The sequence below is a fragment of the Typopeltis vanoorti genome, chromosome 7, assembly GCF_054136105.1.
Source record: "Typopeltis vanoorti isolate ZY-2024b chromosome 7, IOZ_Tvanoo_1.0, whole genome shotgun sequence".
In the NCBI taxonomy this organism is placed as follows: Eukaryota; Metazoa; Arthropoda; class Arachnida; order Uropygi; family Thelyphonidae; genus Typopeltis; species Typopeltis vanoorti.
In genome coordinates, this window is record NC_143555.1 from 53,323,628 (window position 1) to 53,342,198 (window position 18,571).

An 18,571-nucleotide genomic window follows, 5' to 3' on the forward strand; every position below is an offset into this window, starting at 1 on the left:
CAAATTCAGAAGGTATGGTCAGAAGGTCATATTATTATTATTATTATTATTATCACTGCTCATGGAGTCAAAGACTCATCTGGGAGGTCCTTTATCACACACACAGCTCATCATACCGTGCCTTGAACACATTCAAACTCCTTGCAGACACCATACTGTCAGGCAAGGCATTCCAATCATTCACAACTCTGCACGAAAAAAAAACTACCTCTCACTCCCCTACTCACACCATCCTTATACAGTTTCCAGAGATGACCTCTGGTTCTCCCCCGATCTCCCACTATTTTCTGTAGAACTACTCCAGCATTGATCCTATAACAACCCCCTTTCCAACTTGTAGGTCTCTATCATATCTCCCCTCTTCCTCCTGTCCACCAGACTCTGCAAATTACATCTTTTCAATCTTTCCTCATACTCGACATTCCAGAGGTCAGAAACTACCTTAGTCAGTCTCCTTTGGACCCTTTCCAACATCTCATCATCCTTCTGAAAACCAGGAAACCAAATCTGGGCACAATAGTTCCATGTGTGGCCTAATCAAAGCCTTATACAACGGAACAAGAATCTCCCTACTTCTACACGTCAACGTCCTCTGCATCATTCCCAGAAGCCTTTGTGTTGTCTTCACAATTTTGGCCTATGTGTCCCCTAAATTTCAGATCCTTATCCACTATCACACCCAGATCTCTTATTTCTTCCACCTCCAACAATATATCTTCACCAAGCATAAATTCTGCATCCCATCTTTGTTTTTCAAATTTTAAAACCTTACATTTTGCAACATTGAACTCACATCTCCATTTCCGTGCCCAATCACTCAATTCATTCAAGTCTTCTTGCAAGGCTACAACATCTTCACTATACTTCATAGTTCGTCCCAACTTTGCATCATCTGCAAACAACTGAATATCTCCATCCAAATCTTCAACTATATCGTTAATATACAAGTTAAACAGTAATGGCCCCAAAACAGACCCCTGAGGCACTCCACTAGTGACTTTCCTTTTCCTGGATATCGCTTCCCCATACACAACTTGTTGATACCTATCAGATAGCCAGTCTCCAATCCAATGCACTAATCTAATATCCAACCCATCTGCTCTAGTTTGACTATCAATTTATCATGAGGTATTCTATCAAAAACCTTTGCGAAATCTAAGTATATTACTGTATAACCTTCTCCTCTGTCCAAGGAAGCAGTCACTTTATTGTAATAAATAAGTGGATAAAACATGACCTCCCTTTAGCAAATCCATGCTGTCCACCAAAGATAATACCATTGTTATCAACCCAACTCTGTATCCTAGTTCTCACAAGCTTCTCCAACAACTTAACCATAACACCTGACACACAGATAGGCCTATAGTTTAATGCTTGAGTTCGATCACCTCCTTTATGAAGTGGCAACAATCTTCCCCTCCTTCCACTCCTAAGGAGTGGAAGGAGGGGAAGATTTTAATACGAGTCTTGCACTTGAGAGAGTGCAAGACTCGTATTAAAAAAATATGTCAAGGTAGGTGTCAACTCCCTGGCACATTCTTTCAGAATACATGGTGATATATTATCAAGTCCCACAGCCTTATTAACATCTAGTTTGCTCAACTCCCCCATACACCTCTTGCTCACTTACAGTCAGTCGCTGCTCCCTATCATCAACTGCTCTCAATCTCTCCATGAAGTCACATTCACAAGATTGAAAGACATTTATGAACTGCTCATTAAGTATCTCCACCACATCTTCTGCAAGCTGTCTTTATACCATTTTCTCCAATCAATGTCATCCTTCCATAATCATTCTTTCTTTTGCTGGCTATATATCGAAATAACTCCTTAGGATTCTTTTTGGCTTCATTAGTAACTGCTGTTCATAGCTCACTTTTGCTACCGTTACCAACCAAGTCACCCTCCTTGCCTGGTCTTTGTAATCCTCATGGAATTGGTTATTTCCACTTCTCTTATGCTGCCTCCATAATGCCCTTTCTCTCTCTCTCTCTGTATCGCATGCTTAATCTCTTTATTCATCCATTTCACACCTACCTTATTTAACCTTCTCACACTCGGAATACATTTAGACATTGCATTTACTAGATAGTTTTTGAAAATCCCCCGGACTGCATTGATCTCTTTTCCAGCTAACTCTTCATTCCATGCTACACCTGCAAGCTGTCTCCTGAGTTCTTCATAATCATCCACTTTGTAGTTCCACATATACCCTTTTCTTACAGAGGTCCTCGCACTGCTGGGAACCACCCAGGTAATTACCTCATGGTCACTCTCAACAATTGGTGGGTGATTTGACACTTCATTTATAATTACATCCTCTGATGAGATGACCAAATCCAAGACCCTCAATCCTCGCATGTCCTCTGTTACATACTGTCAGAGGTAGTAATCCCTCAAAAACTCAAAAAACTCATTTTCTTTACTTCCAGTTGCTATCTCATCATTCCAGTCTATATTGCCATAATTAAAATCACCAATAATGATCACCCTTTTCTTATTTGCTTGACTAATTTAATTATACATTTCATTATCGCCACCATCCACATTACCTGATCATATTCCAGATTAATTTCAGCTGATTGAAGTAGAGTTCTTGATATGAGAATTATAGAGGATTATTTAATACTGCATGCAATTATTAATAATAGTAACATTGACTGGAAAGAGGAGAGGGCACATGGGAGGAAGCAATTGGATTTTATGCAGTTATTAAGGGGCAACTATCTGCGACAGCATGTACTGGAAAATACTGGGGGGGAAGAGAGTGCTTGACCTAGTAATTGCATCTGAGAATGTGTCTGTAATGAACATGACCATGTTGCCACCAATTGGTAAGAGTGATCATAAAGTCATGATTTGGGAGGTGGCTAAAGGAGTGGAATTTACAATTAAGACACAGTACATGTGGAATTATCGGGCTGGTAAGTAAGATAAGCTTAGGAGTGTGCTTGGCTCAGTGCCATGGCATGTAAAACTGCAATGGCAGGATGTTGATAATGCATGGGAGGTGGTTAAGAAGTGTTTGCAGGAGACAATGGTTGACTGTATATGAAGAGTCCGAATAATAAATCAAGTAGGGGTTAAATGGATGAATAACACCAATAAGCTTGAGCTGCAAAAAAACAAACAACTGTGGAGGGAATTTAAGGAGAAAGGTGACCAGCAGGTGCAGGAACAGTATAAAGCTCAGGCCAGGATGGCAACAAGGGTGGTAAGAAATGCAAAAGCGGATTATGAAAGAAAATTGTCCATGCAGGCTAAAGAGAATCCCAAACAGTTTTTTCAATATGTTGCAAGTAAAAGGAAAAATGTTCATGACAGAATGGATTTTAAAAAATGCTGAGGGTAGGGAGGTAACCGAATCAGTTGATATAGTGGAATTATTGAGCCAACACTTTGCAAGAGTATATATCATCCAGGTGGCGACATTGCATGAATGGAAGAACCAACAGCTTATACTGGAATTGTGATGAATGAAGTAGAGGTAAATAGTCTATTACAGAACCTCAATGTCAATACATCTGTGGGATTGGTTGGTATACCAGCTCATGTCGTACGTGAAGTGGCTAAAGAATTGTCAGTGCCCTTGACCATTTTGTTTAATTTGAGCCTCGGGTCTGGGTCAGTCCCAAGGGGGGTGGAAAGAGGAGGAAAACAGTTCTGCTGCATAAAGGTGGTTCCAAGGCTGCTGTTGAAAATTACCGGCCAATCAGCATAACAGGAATCGTTATCAAGGTGTTGGAGAAAATAGTCAAGAGGAAAATACAAGATTGGATGGATTTGTGAAGGGTAGATCATGCCTCAGTAACTTGCTAACATATTATAACACAGTGATGGCTGAACTGGATAAGGGTAATGGGTTTACAGTGATTCTACTGGACCTTGCTATGGCCTTTGACAGGATACTACATGGAATTCTAATCAGTAAATTGCAGCATATGCGGATGGATATAGGGTTGGTGAGATGGATAGGAGGGTAGTTGATGGAGAGATATCAGGTTTATTCAGGAGTAGAGTCCACAAGACGGACTGTGACTAGTGGTGTGCCACAAGGAACTGTTCTTGGACCACTGCTGTTTAATTTGTTCATTAACGATATAGGAAAGGATCTGAGAGGAACAGTTCATTTGTTTGCGGATGATGCAAAGTTGGGTAGCGCAATAGTGAATGCAGATAATGTCAGGATTTTTCAGGATGATTTGGATAGATTGGAGTCTGGGCTAAGGAGAAGGGATGTCAATTTAATGTGGCAAAGTCTAAGGTTATGCATTTTGGGGTGAAAAGATTAGCAGCAGTATATCACATTGGTGGAACTGTACTCTAGGAGATTAACGAGGTCATGGATTTGTGAGTGTTGGTGGATAGGGAGCTGAAGTTTAGGGAGACACATTGCAAAAGTGACTAAATCATCTCATCAAATCACTTGGTTGCTGAAAAATACTTTAACAAGCAGAAACAAACAAGTTATTGTTCCTCTTTATCGAGCTTTGATAACACCCCATCTAGACCACTATGACCAGATTTGGTCACCTAGGTTTCTTCTTGATGGGGAGGAAGTTGAGAGGATCCAGAGGCAAGTGACCAAGATGATAGCAGGTCTGTGGATGAACCGTATGAAAACAAGTTGAGGATTTGTGGATTGCAGAAATTGGTTGATAGGCAGAGGAGGGGAAATATGATTGTGACATTCAAATTACTGAAGGGTTTCTATAAAATTAATTCAGAAGATATTTTTGAGAACAGGGCTGGTTGTGGGAGGACTATGGGGAAATCCATGGAAAGTGGGCAAAAGTGTGGTTAGTAAGGTTGTTAGAGCTGGATTCTTTACTTTTAGAGTTGTGAATGAGTGAAATGGGCTGCCAGAGTCTGTGGTGGATGCTGTGACAATGAGTGAGTTTAAGGCGAGGTATGATAGATACTGTATGAATGTCAAATAGCTGTGATGAACATGATTTACGGCCTCCCTCGATGAGTCTAAGACTCCCTGGAGTTACCCGTAATAATATTAATAATAAAATGGATTTCAGAGAAATAATCAATCCCAAAACATACAGACTAGCACACTGATAAAATAATTGCAAAGACAAAAATCACCATTTCTTAATAGTAGAGCAAATAAGATAAAATACCTCCTTCTTTACTATAAAAACACAGTAGTGTGGTGGATGAAATTAACTGAAGTAAAATGATTCATGAAACATTCTTAGAGAGAAAGAGAGAGAATGTTCATACCATCATTACCTATATTATGTGTAACAGTAAACTGAATCATTTAAGCACCCTCTATACCAGTATTTTGCACACCAGATAATGTGTATCATCAAACGGATTTTCTATGTTAATGAGTGAAATGGGCTGCCAGAGTCTGTGGTGGATGCTGTGACAGTGAATGAGTTTAAGGCGAGGTATGATAGATACTGTATGAATGTCAAATAGTTGTGATGAACATGATTTAGGGCCTCCCTCGAAGAGTCTAAGACTCCCTGGAGTTGCCCGTAATAATATTAGTAATAAAATGGATTTCAGAGAAATAATCAATCCCAAAACATATGGACTAGCACACTGATAAAATAATTTCAAAGGCAAAAATCACCATTTCTTAACAGTAGAGCAAATAAGCTAAAATATCTCCTTCTTTACTATAAAAACACAGTAGTGTGGTGGATGAAATTAACTGAAGTAAAATGATTCATGAAACATTCTTAGAGAGAGAGAGAGAGAGAATGTTCATACCATCATTACTTATATTATGTATAACAGTAAACTGAATCATTTAAGCACCCTCTATACCAGTATTTTGCACACCAGATAATGTGTATCATCAAACGGATTTTCTATGTTAATCAATATCAAAAATCAAGTCAAATGAGAATGAAATACAAGTATAACTGGAAAGTCTTCACAAGATCAAGCAAATTATAAATACCACTACTCCCATTTCTATTGAGTTATAGTTATAGTAACTTTTCAGTTATAGTAACTTTTTAACATAAATATATAGCAATTGTGTAATTATATGATCCTGAAATAACCAAAATTTCAATTATCCAGTCCTTCAATGGGTTAACAAGTTAACTGACTACTGAAATACATATTGAAGCAATATTCAGTTAATCACATCTTCAGTTAATTTTTTTTTTTCTTAGAGCCCCATCCATGAAAGGCCGTAAACTTAATACAGGGTGGTCACAAAGTCCCATGAACCCAATGTCATATTGGTAAATACAAATTGTCGTCATCATCATCATCAAATTCCTGCCATGTACCCTCAAGAGGTGTACAGGATATGATAGTACTACATGAATAAATTATATCATTACTAACTTCCTATCTACAATTTTCCTCCAAATCAGTCTGTTACTTGTCAAGACTCCAATATTATCAGATCTTATATTTCTATCGTCTAAAGCACTTTGTACCGTATCAATCCACCTATATCTTGGTCTTCCTCTGGGTCGTTTTGCTGCCAACCTGGCAGAGAGCACTTGTTTTGCTAATCTTTCCTCGCCCATTCTGTTTAGGTGACCATACCACCCAAGATTAGCTCTGCTAACACATTCCTGGATGCTGACAATGTCAAGTTCTTTCCTAATATCCTCGTTTTTTTAATATGATATTGCCACTGATGCCATCTGTTCACGCCTATAATCTTTCTCAGGACTCTCATATCTACAGTCTCAATTCTTTGGTCAAGTGTTTTCTGACCCAGCTCTCAGATCCATAAGTTAAAACTGGTTTGAACACTGTCTTGTATACAGCTAATTTAGTGTTCCGACTAATTTCTCTCTTATTCCATATGAATTTATTCAATTGACTTCCCACCATACCAGCTTTGCTGATTCTGTTGTCTATTTCTATATTTAATTTACCATCTTTAGTAAAAATCATGCCAAAGTAGCTGAAATGTTTTACTTGTTCCACAGGTTCTCCATTCACAAGACAGTTGACATTTTCAATGATTCTGCCTACTTTCATTGTCTTTGTCTTTTTATTGCTGACCTTCATACCATATCTATTACAACAACTATTCAATTTAGTCAGAGAATCTTGCAGACTTCTAGCGGATTTATTTAGAAGTATAACATCATCCGCATAAAGCAAAGAGCTGACATTAACATCTCCAATTCTGATATCATGTTTAATACCACTTTCCTTCATAATGTGATCCATATAGATAATGAATAACAGAGAGGATAACGTACATCCTTGTCTCACACCAGATTTAACATTAAACCATCTTCCTGTACTTCCTTCAACTCTACTGCTGACTTACAACTCAAATAAAGACTAAGTATTGCTTGATATAATGCCCCACTGACACCATATAACTGCAGCGTATTGAATAGCTTCTCTCTTGGCACCTTATCATATGCCTTTTCCAAATCGACAAAACTTAAATACAGATCTTTGTCATATTCACATGCTTTCTCGACTATTTGTCATAAAGTGAAGATCTGACCCTGACAGCCTCTGTTTGGCCTGAATCCAGCTTGTTCTTCACCAAGCTTTTCTTCCACAATTCTTCTCAACCATTTCTCAAGTATACTTGCATAGATCTTGCCAGGAACACTCAGTAGGTAAATACCTCTGTAATTCTGACATTCAGTTTTATTTCCCTTTTTATATATGGGTACTATGAGAGCTCTACTCCAATCATCGGGAATTCGTCCCTCTGTCCAAGCTTTCTGAACTATGCAGTGCAGCCACGGTAAGACTCTTATACCACCATACTTCAGCATTTCTGGTCAAATATCATCTACTCCAGCTGCCTTTCAACATTTCAAGCCTTTGATGGCTTTTTCTACTTCAAGTATGGATATGTATACCTGACTGCATGCCTGGTCAGTGTTTTTTACCACTGTGCTATCATCACTGCTTGTTTCATTTAGCAGTTTTTCAAAGCAATTACTCTATACTTCAAGGATATCTTTTTCTGCAGTTTTTATGTCACCTTTATCATCTCTAACTCCTTTTACAGCACTCTTTCCTCCATTCCTAAGCTTCTTCAACAACCCCCAGAATATTTTGCCACCTTCTTGATATTTATTTTCTATATTCTTGCCAAAGTCCTCCCATGACTTTTGTTTAGCTAGTTTTACACAGTGTTTAGCATTCTTGCATTTGTCTCTATATTCTCTAAGAGCACAAGCTGACTTATTTGACAGGAACTTTTGATATGCTTTCTTCTTTTCCTTCACTGCCTCTTTAACTTCCTGTGTGTGTGTGTGTTCTAATTCCTAGTGAAAGTAATGATTTTTCTATGTCCAAAACACCAAATTTCATGGCCAATAAATATATGTTAAATTCATCACTAAATATGACCTTACCACACTTTGAAATAATGTTAAAATTAATCTGGAAAATGTTTCATTCCTATGAATAAGTCCCTGTCAGATAATTCCTGAACAAACATTGGACAATATGGATACAATTTTAGGTCACTTTTCATATATTTTTATACTGTTGACTGGGTGATTCCAAGTTCCAATGCTCTTTCATATGCTGATTTCGATCTCTCACATCAGACTCCTCAACTTTTCAGGAGGCCTACCACTTCTTGTTTTATCCTTTACACCACCAGTGCTACAGTTTCTTCTCCCATTGAAAGTGTTTTAGCGAAGGATCTCAACAAAATCACTGCTGGAAATCAGCTTGCAGCTTTTTTTTTTGTTGTCTTTTGAGTTCTTTCCTAGCACACATTCAACAACTGACAATAACATGTTCTTCAACAGTGTAATTATTCTCATCAGCCATTGTTAAACCTGATATATAAAAGAAAACAAACATCATCATTATCATCATAGTTCATTCACAATAGGATACAATGTGAAAAGGAAAAAGAGAATTATATTAAAAATTAAAGATTGCAAATTATGGTCTTCCAAATCTCTCTATCTTGAGCTAACTGGTAGATACCCCCCCCCCCCCCCCACCAAAAAAAACCTTTCCTTTAACAGCACATGAAGGCACATCGCTGGAATAAGGAGACAGAAAATAACATTCAAAAAAGGTATGCCCAAAATTTCTTTTATATTATATTTTTTATTTTTCATATATTAATTTTATAACACTTCAGTAATGCTCTAGTTTTTTGGGTAAAGAGCCAATGACATAGTAAAAATAGGGGCATTCCTTAACGAAAGTAGGCTATATTAACCAATAAAATAATAATGTCAGATGGAGTTTTACAGTTCAGCCTATTGATGGTTCCACATATGTATTGCCAAAATTGTTTGCATGGTCTTCCTCTACTGCGATTGCCATCTTCTGGTTTGTACAGAATGAGGGATTCCAAAAAGGGTGAGACTTCAAGATGTCTGAGTTGATGTCCAAGCCATCTGAGTTGTAGTTTTTTGATTATACTGACAAGTGGTTCTTGCTTAGCCAGATATAGCACAGCAGAGTTTGTGACCCAGTCCATCCAAGTGTATCCAAGGATCAGTCTGAGACACCAAAGGAGTTAATTAGATCTGTATTTTTTTTTGATGCTTATTGTCCAGGTTTGAGAACCATACAAGAAGATGGATCTACTGATTGCATGGTATTGTCTTAATTTTGTCTTTAATGATATTAATGATGATTTCCAGGTTGGAAAAAGTTTGTTATGGAAGATTAGAGCCAGCTATTTACATTTTCTGTATCGCTGATTTATGATCGATCCAAGGTATTGAAAGTCTATAATAAATTTAGTTTAATCCTTTATTCAAGTGTAAGCAAACAAAGTTTGAGTTTAATTGCGTTTAATTTAGTTTAATCCTTTATCCAAGTGTAAGCAAACAAAGTTTGCGCCTGAAGTATCTTCAGGACTGAGGCAACTCGTAGTAAAGGTGGCCCAAGCTCTCATCACTCCTTGTCTCGGTATCTCCTATAATGTAAAGCACATCTCCTTGCAGACATGTATAATGCTATGCATTAAGGGAAGGGCCACTACCCAGACCGGTTTCAACCTTTATTGAGGTCTCGTCAGTGGGAGCCAAGCCACTGACGAGTATGCCAATCATTTGACCAACCAGTATGGTTACTGACTAGCAAATTTCACACTGATCAGATAACTGATGGATTAGATTACTGTATATATGTTAAAATATCTTCGCCTGTATATTATATATTGATGAAAATGGGTACTTGACATTATAATAATAAACTGGTTTAAAAAGTTCATAACATAAAAGGTTTGAGAATTGCTGTTCTGTAGTATAAAGTAATAATGTGCTATTAGCATAGTAATGTGCACATTAGAGTACTTTTTCCCCCTGATATTATTTTTACTGCTCTTTCAAGAATGAATCAAGAAACAGAAACATTTCTAGAGGCAATAACATTAAACCAAAGAAGATGCACACAACAAAGTAAACAAGTCATTTTGGAAAAAAAAAAAAAAAAGGCATTCCTGTCAAATAATACTATTGTATCTGATAACATTTCCAAGTGATTAAATCATATAACTGAGAAATAACATGCAAAAAAAAAAAAAAAATCATTTCAGCAAGTTTTGTTTAAATATTTATTTCCATGAGGCAATGATATCTGAATAACATTTAAATAAGCATGTTTTTAATTTTATTAATCATACCTGGTATTATAACATTCAATATCTGTATTTATGAACTGTACTCAGTTTAGACGAATGAAGGAACAAAATGAAATGAATAGCATCAAGCATAAGCAAATACCAAGACAAGAGCATGAAACAGACAAGACATCTTGAGGAAAAAAAAAAATTCCTGTAAATATGATCACTGAGCTAACAGAACAGCAATAAAACTGTCATGGTGTGTTCAGAATATAAGTGCAGAAAAGATTAAGTGTTATCAACAATATGTAAAACATGCTAAATTTTGAAACACTGCCTATACATGAGGAACCATGCATAGATAGTGTTTCAAAATTTAGCCCAAATCTTCCTGCTAGTAGATGAGGGCTAGTCTACTAGATTACTTTGGTTTATCTATATGCATACTCAATAGTGTTGCCAACAGTTCATTTGTAACTGGTTTCCACAATGAACTTCTCGCAACACTGGTGAGCAGCCATAAAAGCATCATCGCTAGTCAGATTACGTGCCAACTAAACCACTATATGGTAGATGATCTTCATTAAAATAAACAGCATTTCTACTTAAGATTATTTAAAATTATATACAAGTAAAATTTTTAAAATGCAATCTATAAGAATTAATTACTTACCTTCTCTAGTTCTAGATTTGTTATTCTGTCATCAGGAAATCGTGGATGCAAAAGTATGCAAGCTAGTACTTCCACTGTCTTTCCAAGTCCCATTTCATCAGCTAATATACCTCCTGGGAGTTTTGGTCTAACCAAAGGTTTTTGCCCAGTAAAACTGAAAAGGATGCCGATATTATCACATCACATCATATCTAATATCTAGCAACATTTAAACTAACTACAAATGCATTAACCACTCTTAAGTAGACTATCATTGCAAAAAGCTCTTTTCTGAAGCATGTATCATCACAATGTATGGAGATAACATATTTCTATCAAACGCATGCATGGACTTTAGTAAACTTCATAAAACACTATACAGTAACAATACTTACAGTAACAATTATTTAAAAGAGACTTTTTAACATGTTAAATCTATATTAATAAATAGAATTATTTATTAGATAAACTGTTAATGGTATTCCATTAAAAATTTACTGGAAAATTGCTTAAAATCATAAGTAATAGGATTTCAGTATGAGTAATGTAAAAATATATGAAAATTACAAAACCAAGATGAAAATAAAACACTGACATTTTAAAAAATAAATTTTTTTAGATATGAATGTTTTAATGGATCATTCATTTTACAACTGGATTAATATCAGAGAGAGAGGGGGGGTTAAAAACTAGATATCTAAATGCAATATCTAATAAAACAAATAAATGTTAACAGAAAAGCATACAACAGAATGAAATTTAAAAACTAACCAAACAGAAAAATAAAAGTATCCACATCAATATGAAGAAACACTGGAGGTCAGATAATAAGAAGTAATAATAATTCATAGTACTTATTGGAGGCCTGAAGTGGATATGTCATGTTTGGTCTCCAAAGTAGGAATTTTGGTTTTCCCTCCCTCCTCTTCTCCTTCCAGTCATGTCAAACATATTCATAGACCATAATCTCCTCCATTTCAAGAGTAGTACATCAGTTAAAACACTGGTGCTGCAGGCCTGCCACCAGTTATCACTAGCCCAAACCTGTCAGTAACAAGTCAGAATGATTCCCGATTAACTGATGCATGATCCTTCTGCCATGTACTCTGCCAAGTAGTGCCTAGAGAGGGAGTCTGAGTAATGGTATGTGGGAGGTACTGTTGAGGACAGGTGAAAGTGAAAAACCCACTTTCCCATCCGCTTTACTATGCTGATGACTAAATATTACTACTATTATAATCACTACTATGCATCTGTGGCATTAACACCAAGATAAATGTCTGACACCATAACTTACAATCATCTGATCTACATCTCTTATGCCTGAGAAACTCAGATAGCATCTACATCCACTACTGTCCACCTCCAATGTCCAAATTACAATTCTGACATTGGAGGTGGACAGTTCGAAAATCCTTTTACCTGTGCCTTTGTGAGATCAAATACTGCATGCTAGAGAGTGGCTAATTTAGAATACTCTGCTTTCGACCTCCTCTGACTCACAGTTTCCTTGCCTCATCTAGTCATTTTCATCTGCTGCATTTACAATTCTCCAAACTCTGATAACTACTCAGAACTCTTCACATTCCTTTCTATGAAGCTCAAACATATGCAATCCAACAATCCTAATAGTGAGGTTATCTTCCTAGGCAACCTCAATGTCTATAATTCCAACTGGCTCCCATTTTCCAACACCACTAACTGAGCTGGATGAGAAGTAGAAAACTTTGCCATAAGCAATGGCCTAACAGGAATTGTACATCTACCTACATAAATTCCTGATAACCCCCTTCACTCTTCCAATACTCTAAATCTTTTGTAGCCAGTTTTCCATTAAAGATATACCATGTAAGTCACTTCTCCTCTTAGCAACCCAGATCACAATCTAATGCAATTCTCTTCTTTCACAGAATGCTCTTCCTCAAACCACTCCCGACTTCATATTCCCTAGCACTGCAAAGATGCCAAATGGAATGACCTCTGGAATTTCTACTCCTCCTTTCCTTAGTATATCCACTGCTTAAACTCAGCTGACATTAATATCTTCTCTAAATAAGTCAAAGACATTATCCTCACTGGCATGAAAGCCTTCATCCCCCATTCCACCCAAAATCCTAATCTGTTATCCAAGTTCAAGTTCAACAGTAAGTGTATCAAAGTAGTTGAATAAAAAAACATTTAGCTTGCCTCAGGTGGCTTGCATCAAGATCTCCAGCTTCATACTCTGCCTATACCAAAGCATGCAACAAATGCAAAATAGTCATCAGCAGATATAAATCTGCTTTTATAAAGGCCAACAGCAGAAAATTTGCATCCTGTCCAAATGGAAGTTGTGCCTTCTGGTCCTTTGCTAAGACCACTGGATGCAATATCTGCTCACCTGCACTCAGGACTTTCATTAGAGTATATTAATAATTATAAACACATTAACACAAGAATATTTTAATGTTTGCCAAATATTTCAGTCTGAAACTAACAGACTATCCTCAGTGGCTTGATAAGAACAGTTTTTACAAGGTGGAATGCAAACAATTGAGCATTCAAAAGTAGAACAAGCCATGTGATGTTACATTGCTAAGCATTAAAGAGATGTAAATAATACCTATAATTTATTCATCAGAGTGATGATATAATTATAGGTATTAATTCACAATTTCATACAACAATCTTAATTTATATATTCAATTAAAGATAACATTATACTAATGTAAGAATTAAAGGTCGCAATTAAAAAAAAAAAAAAAAATTTAGTGTGTTATCCAGATTAAAATTTCCCATATTTTTGACAAGAATATACAATCATTTCGATTCAAGTTAGGCCATTAAAGCAAAGCCTCAGAACTCTCTTTGAATAGGCGTTCGATTTTATAGCAACGTCAGCATAGAAGGCGAGTCTTGGACAAGAGAATGTTGTGGCTTGGCTCTATCTCATGCTGTGCCAATCCAGACTTATTGGATTTGTTGTGAAGAATGCATGAATGATGTTCTTGTATTCTTTTTTCTATAGAGCGTCTGGTTTGTCCAAAATATATCAAGTTACAGGGAACTTGATATACACCAGGCAGAGAAATAGTTGAGCGTTTATCTTTAGAAGAGGGGAAATAGGTGGATATTTTGTTAATAGGGATATCAGTGGCAGTTAACTCATATTTCTTCAGAATTCTTGAAATTGGTTCTGAAATCCTGGAATTGGAACTCGATGTATTGATTCTTTGTTGTTCTGGATTGGATTGTAGGAAACGAACAGATGTTGTGTAGTTTTTTCAGAGAAGCCATTTAATTTCATGTGATGTTTAATAGTTGAAAGTTCTTTCTGTAATTCATTGGGAGTTGAGCAATTAGTTCTAGCTCATCAAATTAAACATTTTATGATTCCTGTTTTTTGATAAGGATGATGGGCAGATTGTTTGAGAATGTAATGTCCAGTAAAAGTGGGTTTTCTGTAAACTGTTGTTGTCAGAATACCTGAAGGTGAGCGGATGAGAAGGAGGTCTAAAAAGGATAACTTGTTGTATTTTTCAATCTCTATGGTAAACTTAATATGAGGATGTAAGGAATTGATTTTGGCTAAAAAGGAAGGTAAGGAATCTCTGTTGTGAGGCCACACTGAAAAGATGTTGTCTATATATCTAACCCAAAAGGATGGTTGAGGGAAAATTTTTCATCCAGATGAAAACAGGAAGTTTTCATCTAGATGTATTTTCTAGATGTTCCAAATAAAAGTTGGCTAGAGCAGGTGAAAGTGGACTTCCCATGGCCGTTCCTTCCACTTAGTTGTAGAATTTGTTTTGACACAAGAAATATCCAGAGTGCATCACGAAATCAAATAATTTTATGATATCTTGTGGGAAGATGTCAGCAAGTAATTGTAAAGTCTCTTTGAGAGGTACATTAGTATATAGAGATTCGACATCAAAGCTCACCATAAGATCAGTAGGTTGTAATGAGATATTTTTTAATTTATTTAAGAAATCCGAAGAGTTTTTCAAAAAAGAGTGTGATTTGCCTATATGTGATTTCAATAATTTCGCTAAATATTTGGCTATGCGATAAGTAGGTGAATCAATACAGTCAACTATAGGAAGGAGAAGAATATCTGTCTTGTGAATTTTTGGTAGACCATAAAATCTAGGTGGTCTTTCAAAATGTATTTTTAACCTTTCTATAGTGTCTGCATCTAAACTTATAACCTCATCTAGAAGGGAATTTAATTTCTTCAGTTGCCTGTTAATGTGACTGTTAATGATCAAGTTCTTGGTATGTTGAGTGATCCCATCGAGATCACAGAATTGCAGTTACATTTGGATATAATTATGTTAAATTTAATTTAATATGAATTTTAACATCCAGTGGTCCAGTGCCTGGCAAAATGACTGAAACAGTTGTAACTCTTTGTGAAGTTTTATACTATCAATTTCTGATTTATTATTATTCACTAAAAAAATTTCTAAATTTTTCAATAATTCAATATCATTACTAAAGGCAACCTTTTTAATATAAAAAATTAAAATGAGAACTATGACTTCTTATTTTTTCAGATCTATTTGATAAACTTTCTGAAGAATATCAGAAAGTTCTTTGCTGCTACTTTTGTTCATAAAACTGTGTTCTTTAGGTATCCTTCCATTATTTTTAATGTATTTTCTGAAGTTTTCTCAGCAAAATTAATCACAGTTCTTATAGATTGTAATGATAAATTAAAAATGTCAAGAAATTATATTCTTTGTTTCATCCTTTATCCAAGTGTAAGCAAACTAAGTTTGTGTGTGAAGTCACTTCACGACTGAGCTACTTGTGTATAGAGGCTAATGACTTCACATTAGTTGTCTTGGTATCCCATAATGCAATGCACATATCCTTACAGACATGTATAATGCTATGCATTTTGGGCAGGGCCACTAACATGACCAGTTTTGACCTTTATTGAAGTCTTATCAGTGAGAGCCAGATCTGGAAGTGACAAAAGTTGAAGTAATGCAGAAGCCATATTTCCATATACAAGTAGCCAAAAGATGTCACAGCTTATTACTAAAATACTCTGAATTAGAGATAAATGTTGAAAGTTTTTTCACTTGCTCATATTATAAATTAAAGATGCCAAGAAATTATATTATTGGCTTCATTGTTTACCAAGTGTAAGCAAACATCCGGAAGTGATACAAAAGTTGAAGTAATGCAGAAGTCATATTTCCATATACAAGTAGCCAAAAGGTGTCACAGCTTATTACTAAAATACTCTGAATTTGGGATAAATGTTGAAAGTTTTTTCACTTACTCATATTATAAATTAAAGATGCCAAGAAATTATATTATTGGTTTCATCGTTTTAAGTGTAAGCAAACAAAATTTGCACGTGAAGTCACTTCATGCGAATATATGACTTCGACATTACTTCAACCTTGATACCACTTGTGTGTCTGGCTCCCACTGATGAAACCTCAATAAAGTTCGAAACTAGTCTGGGTAGTGGCCCTTCCCATAATGCATAGCATGGTACATGTCCACTGCATTTTGGGATCCTAAGGCAAGTGATGTGAAGTCATTAGTCTCTATATATAAGAAGCCCAGTCATGAAGCAACTTCACTTGAAGTGACTTCACGAGCAAACTGTGTTTGCTTACACTTGGATAAAGGATGAAGCCAAGAATATAATTTCTTGGCATCATCAAGGGGGGGGAGGGTAAAAAATCCAAGTCTCACCTCCTCATAGTGCCTCTCGGGAAACACTGGATAAATTCCCAGCAAGCTAACGTGACTGTAAAACATATTACAGCCAATCATCCAATATGTAGATATTAAATGATTATGAAAGGAAACAAGACAGTATCAGTTACTTCCACACAGATATGTGCCTCAACTGCTGATACAGTAACTATGAAGACCAAGGATCAAAGCCTTCCAGGAAGTTCTTTGTTGAATAAAGGTGAAAGTGTGATCAAATTAAATTATAGAAATCTAATCTCATCTTCTCAACATATAATGTACAGACATTTAAGAAAACGAGAAATTTTTTCGAGTTACTTAGAGGAACAGAAAAAGTCAACATAGACATTATATGTATACAAAGGAAACAAAACAGTATCAGTTACTTCCACACAGATATGTGCCTCAACTGCTGATACAGTAACTATGAAGACCAAGGATCAAAGCCTTCTAGGAAGTTCTTTGTTGAATAAAGGTGAAAGTGTGATCAAATTAAATTATAGAAATCTAATCTCATCTTCTCAACATATAACATACAGACACTCAAGAGCCATTTTTTCGAGTTACTTAGAGGAACAGAAAAAGTCAACATAGACATTATATGTATACAAGAACATAGATAGAGAACTGACAATCACAAAGTGAATGAAACTTCATCAGCTGGCAAAAAATGGAGATTTATTTATAACTTGGCAAACAATGATAGAACTGGAGGGGTTGGAATAATACTGAAGAAGGAATTGGTAGAAAAAGTAACATCAGCTAAAAAAAGTGTCTGAAAGAATTCTTCTCATAGCCATAAATACCAACCCACAACTGACAATAATATCTACATATGCTTCCACAGAATGTGTTTCACTAGAAGACAAAGCCACCTATTATAAAGACCTTTCTAAAGCTGTCATTGAACATTCCAGTCCCCACAGTTACACTCATTGGTGGTGATTTTAATGCTCAGTTGGCAAAACCATTGCCAGTACTACTAAACATGTACATAAATATACTTATCATGAAACCGCAAATAACAATGGACACTCTCTTATGAATTTCTGCAATAGTCATAACATGATAATTACCCAAACCAAATTTCCACATCCGAAAGACTATGGACCTGGGAACATCCAAATGGATCTCATTCTTCCCAAATAGACCACATCCTAATCAATGGAAAGTGGATCAGATCAATCGAGAACTGCTGAGCATATAATAATGCTGAAGTTAACTCTGACCACAGAATAATCATTGCCCACATTAAACAACTTTCATTAAAAGTTTCTAAAAATAACAGGCCTATAAGGAAACAATACAACTGAAACAAAATAATAACCCAGAAATTGCAGCATCTTTCTGCAGTACATTAGAAGACAATATGAACAACATTCTTAAAGATCCAGTTAATGAAAAATATTAGGGTATTATTGAAGTAATAAACATAACATCCAAAAAAATTTTTGGAAACAACAACAAAAAAAATGCAGAAAAATGGATTACTCCTGAAACTGAAAAATATATTATTATTATTATTATTTGACACCTCCAGGAATCCAAAGACTCATCAAGGGAGGGCACCTGCTCGACAACTCTGTCTCCACCACTCAATCCACCAACTGACCGCAACTACACCAACGTCACCCACCGCCGACCACCACCACTACTATTTCCACAGACAATCACGAACATCCATGCCCACAACGCAATTC

At 36.0% G+C, this 18,571-nt stretch overlaps 1 protein-coding gene across 2 annotated transcripts in view; it reads right to left on the reverse strand.

Moving 5' to 3' along the window:
- LOC150104679 (E3 ubiquitin-protein ligase SHPRH) overlaps positions 1–18,571 on the reverse strand; it is a 674,750-nt gene that overhangs the window by 449,814 nt on the left and 206,365 nt on the right. For both annotated transcript variants that reach the window (XM_090395874.1, XM_090395873.1), the window contains exon 6: positions 11,190–11,343. In XM_090395874.1, the coding sequence (XP_090252000.1) occupies positions 11,190–11,343 (154 nt within the window). The remainder of the gene's footprint in view (positions 1–11,189; positions 11,344–18,571) is intronic.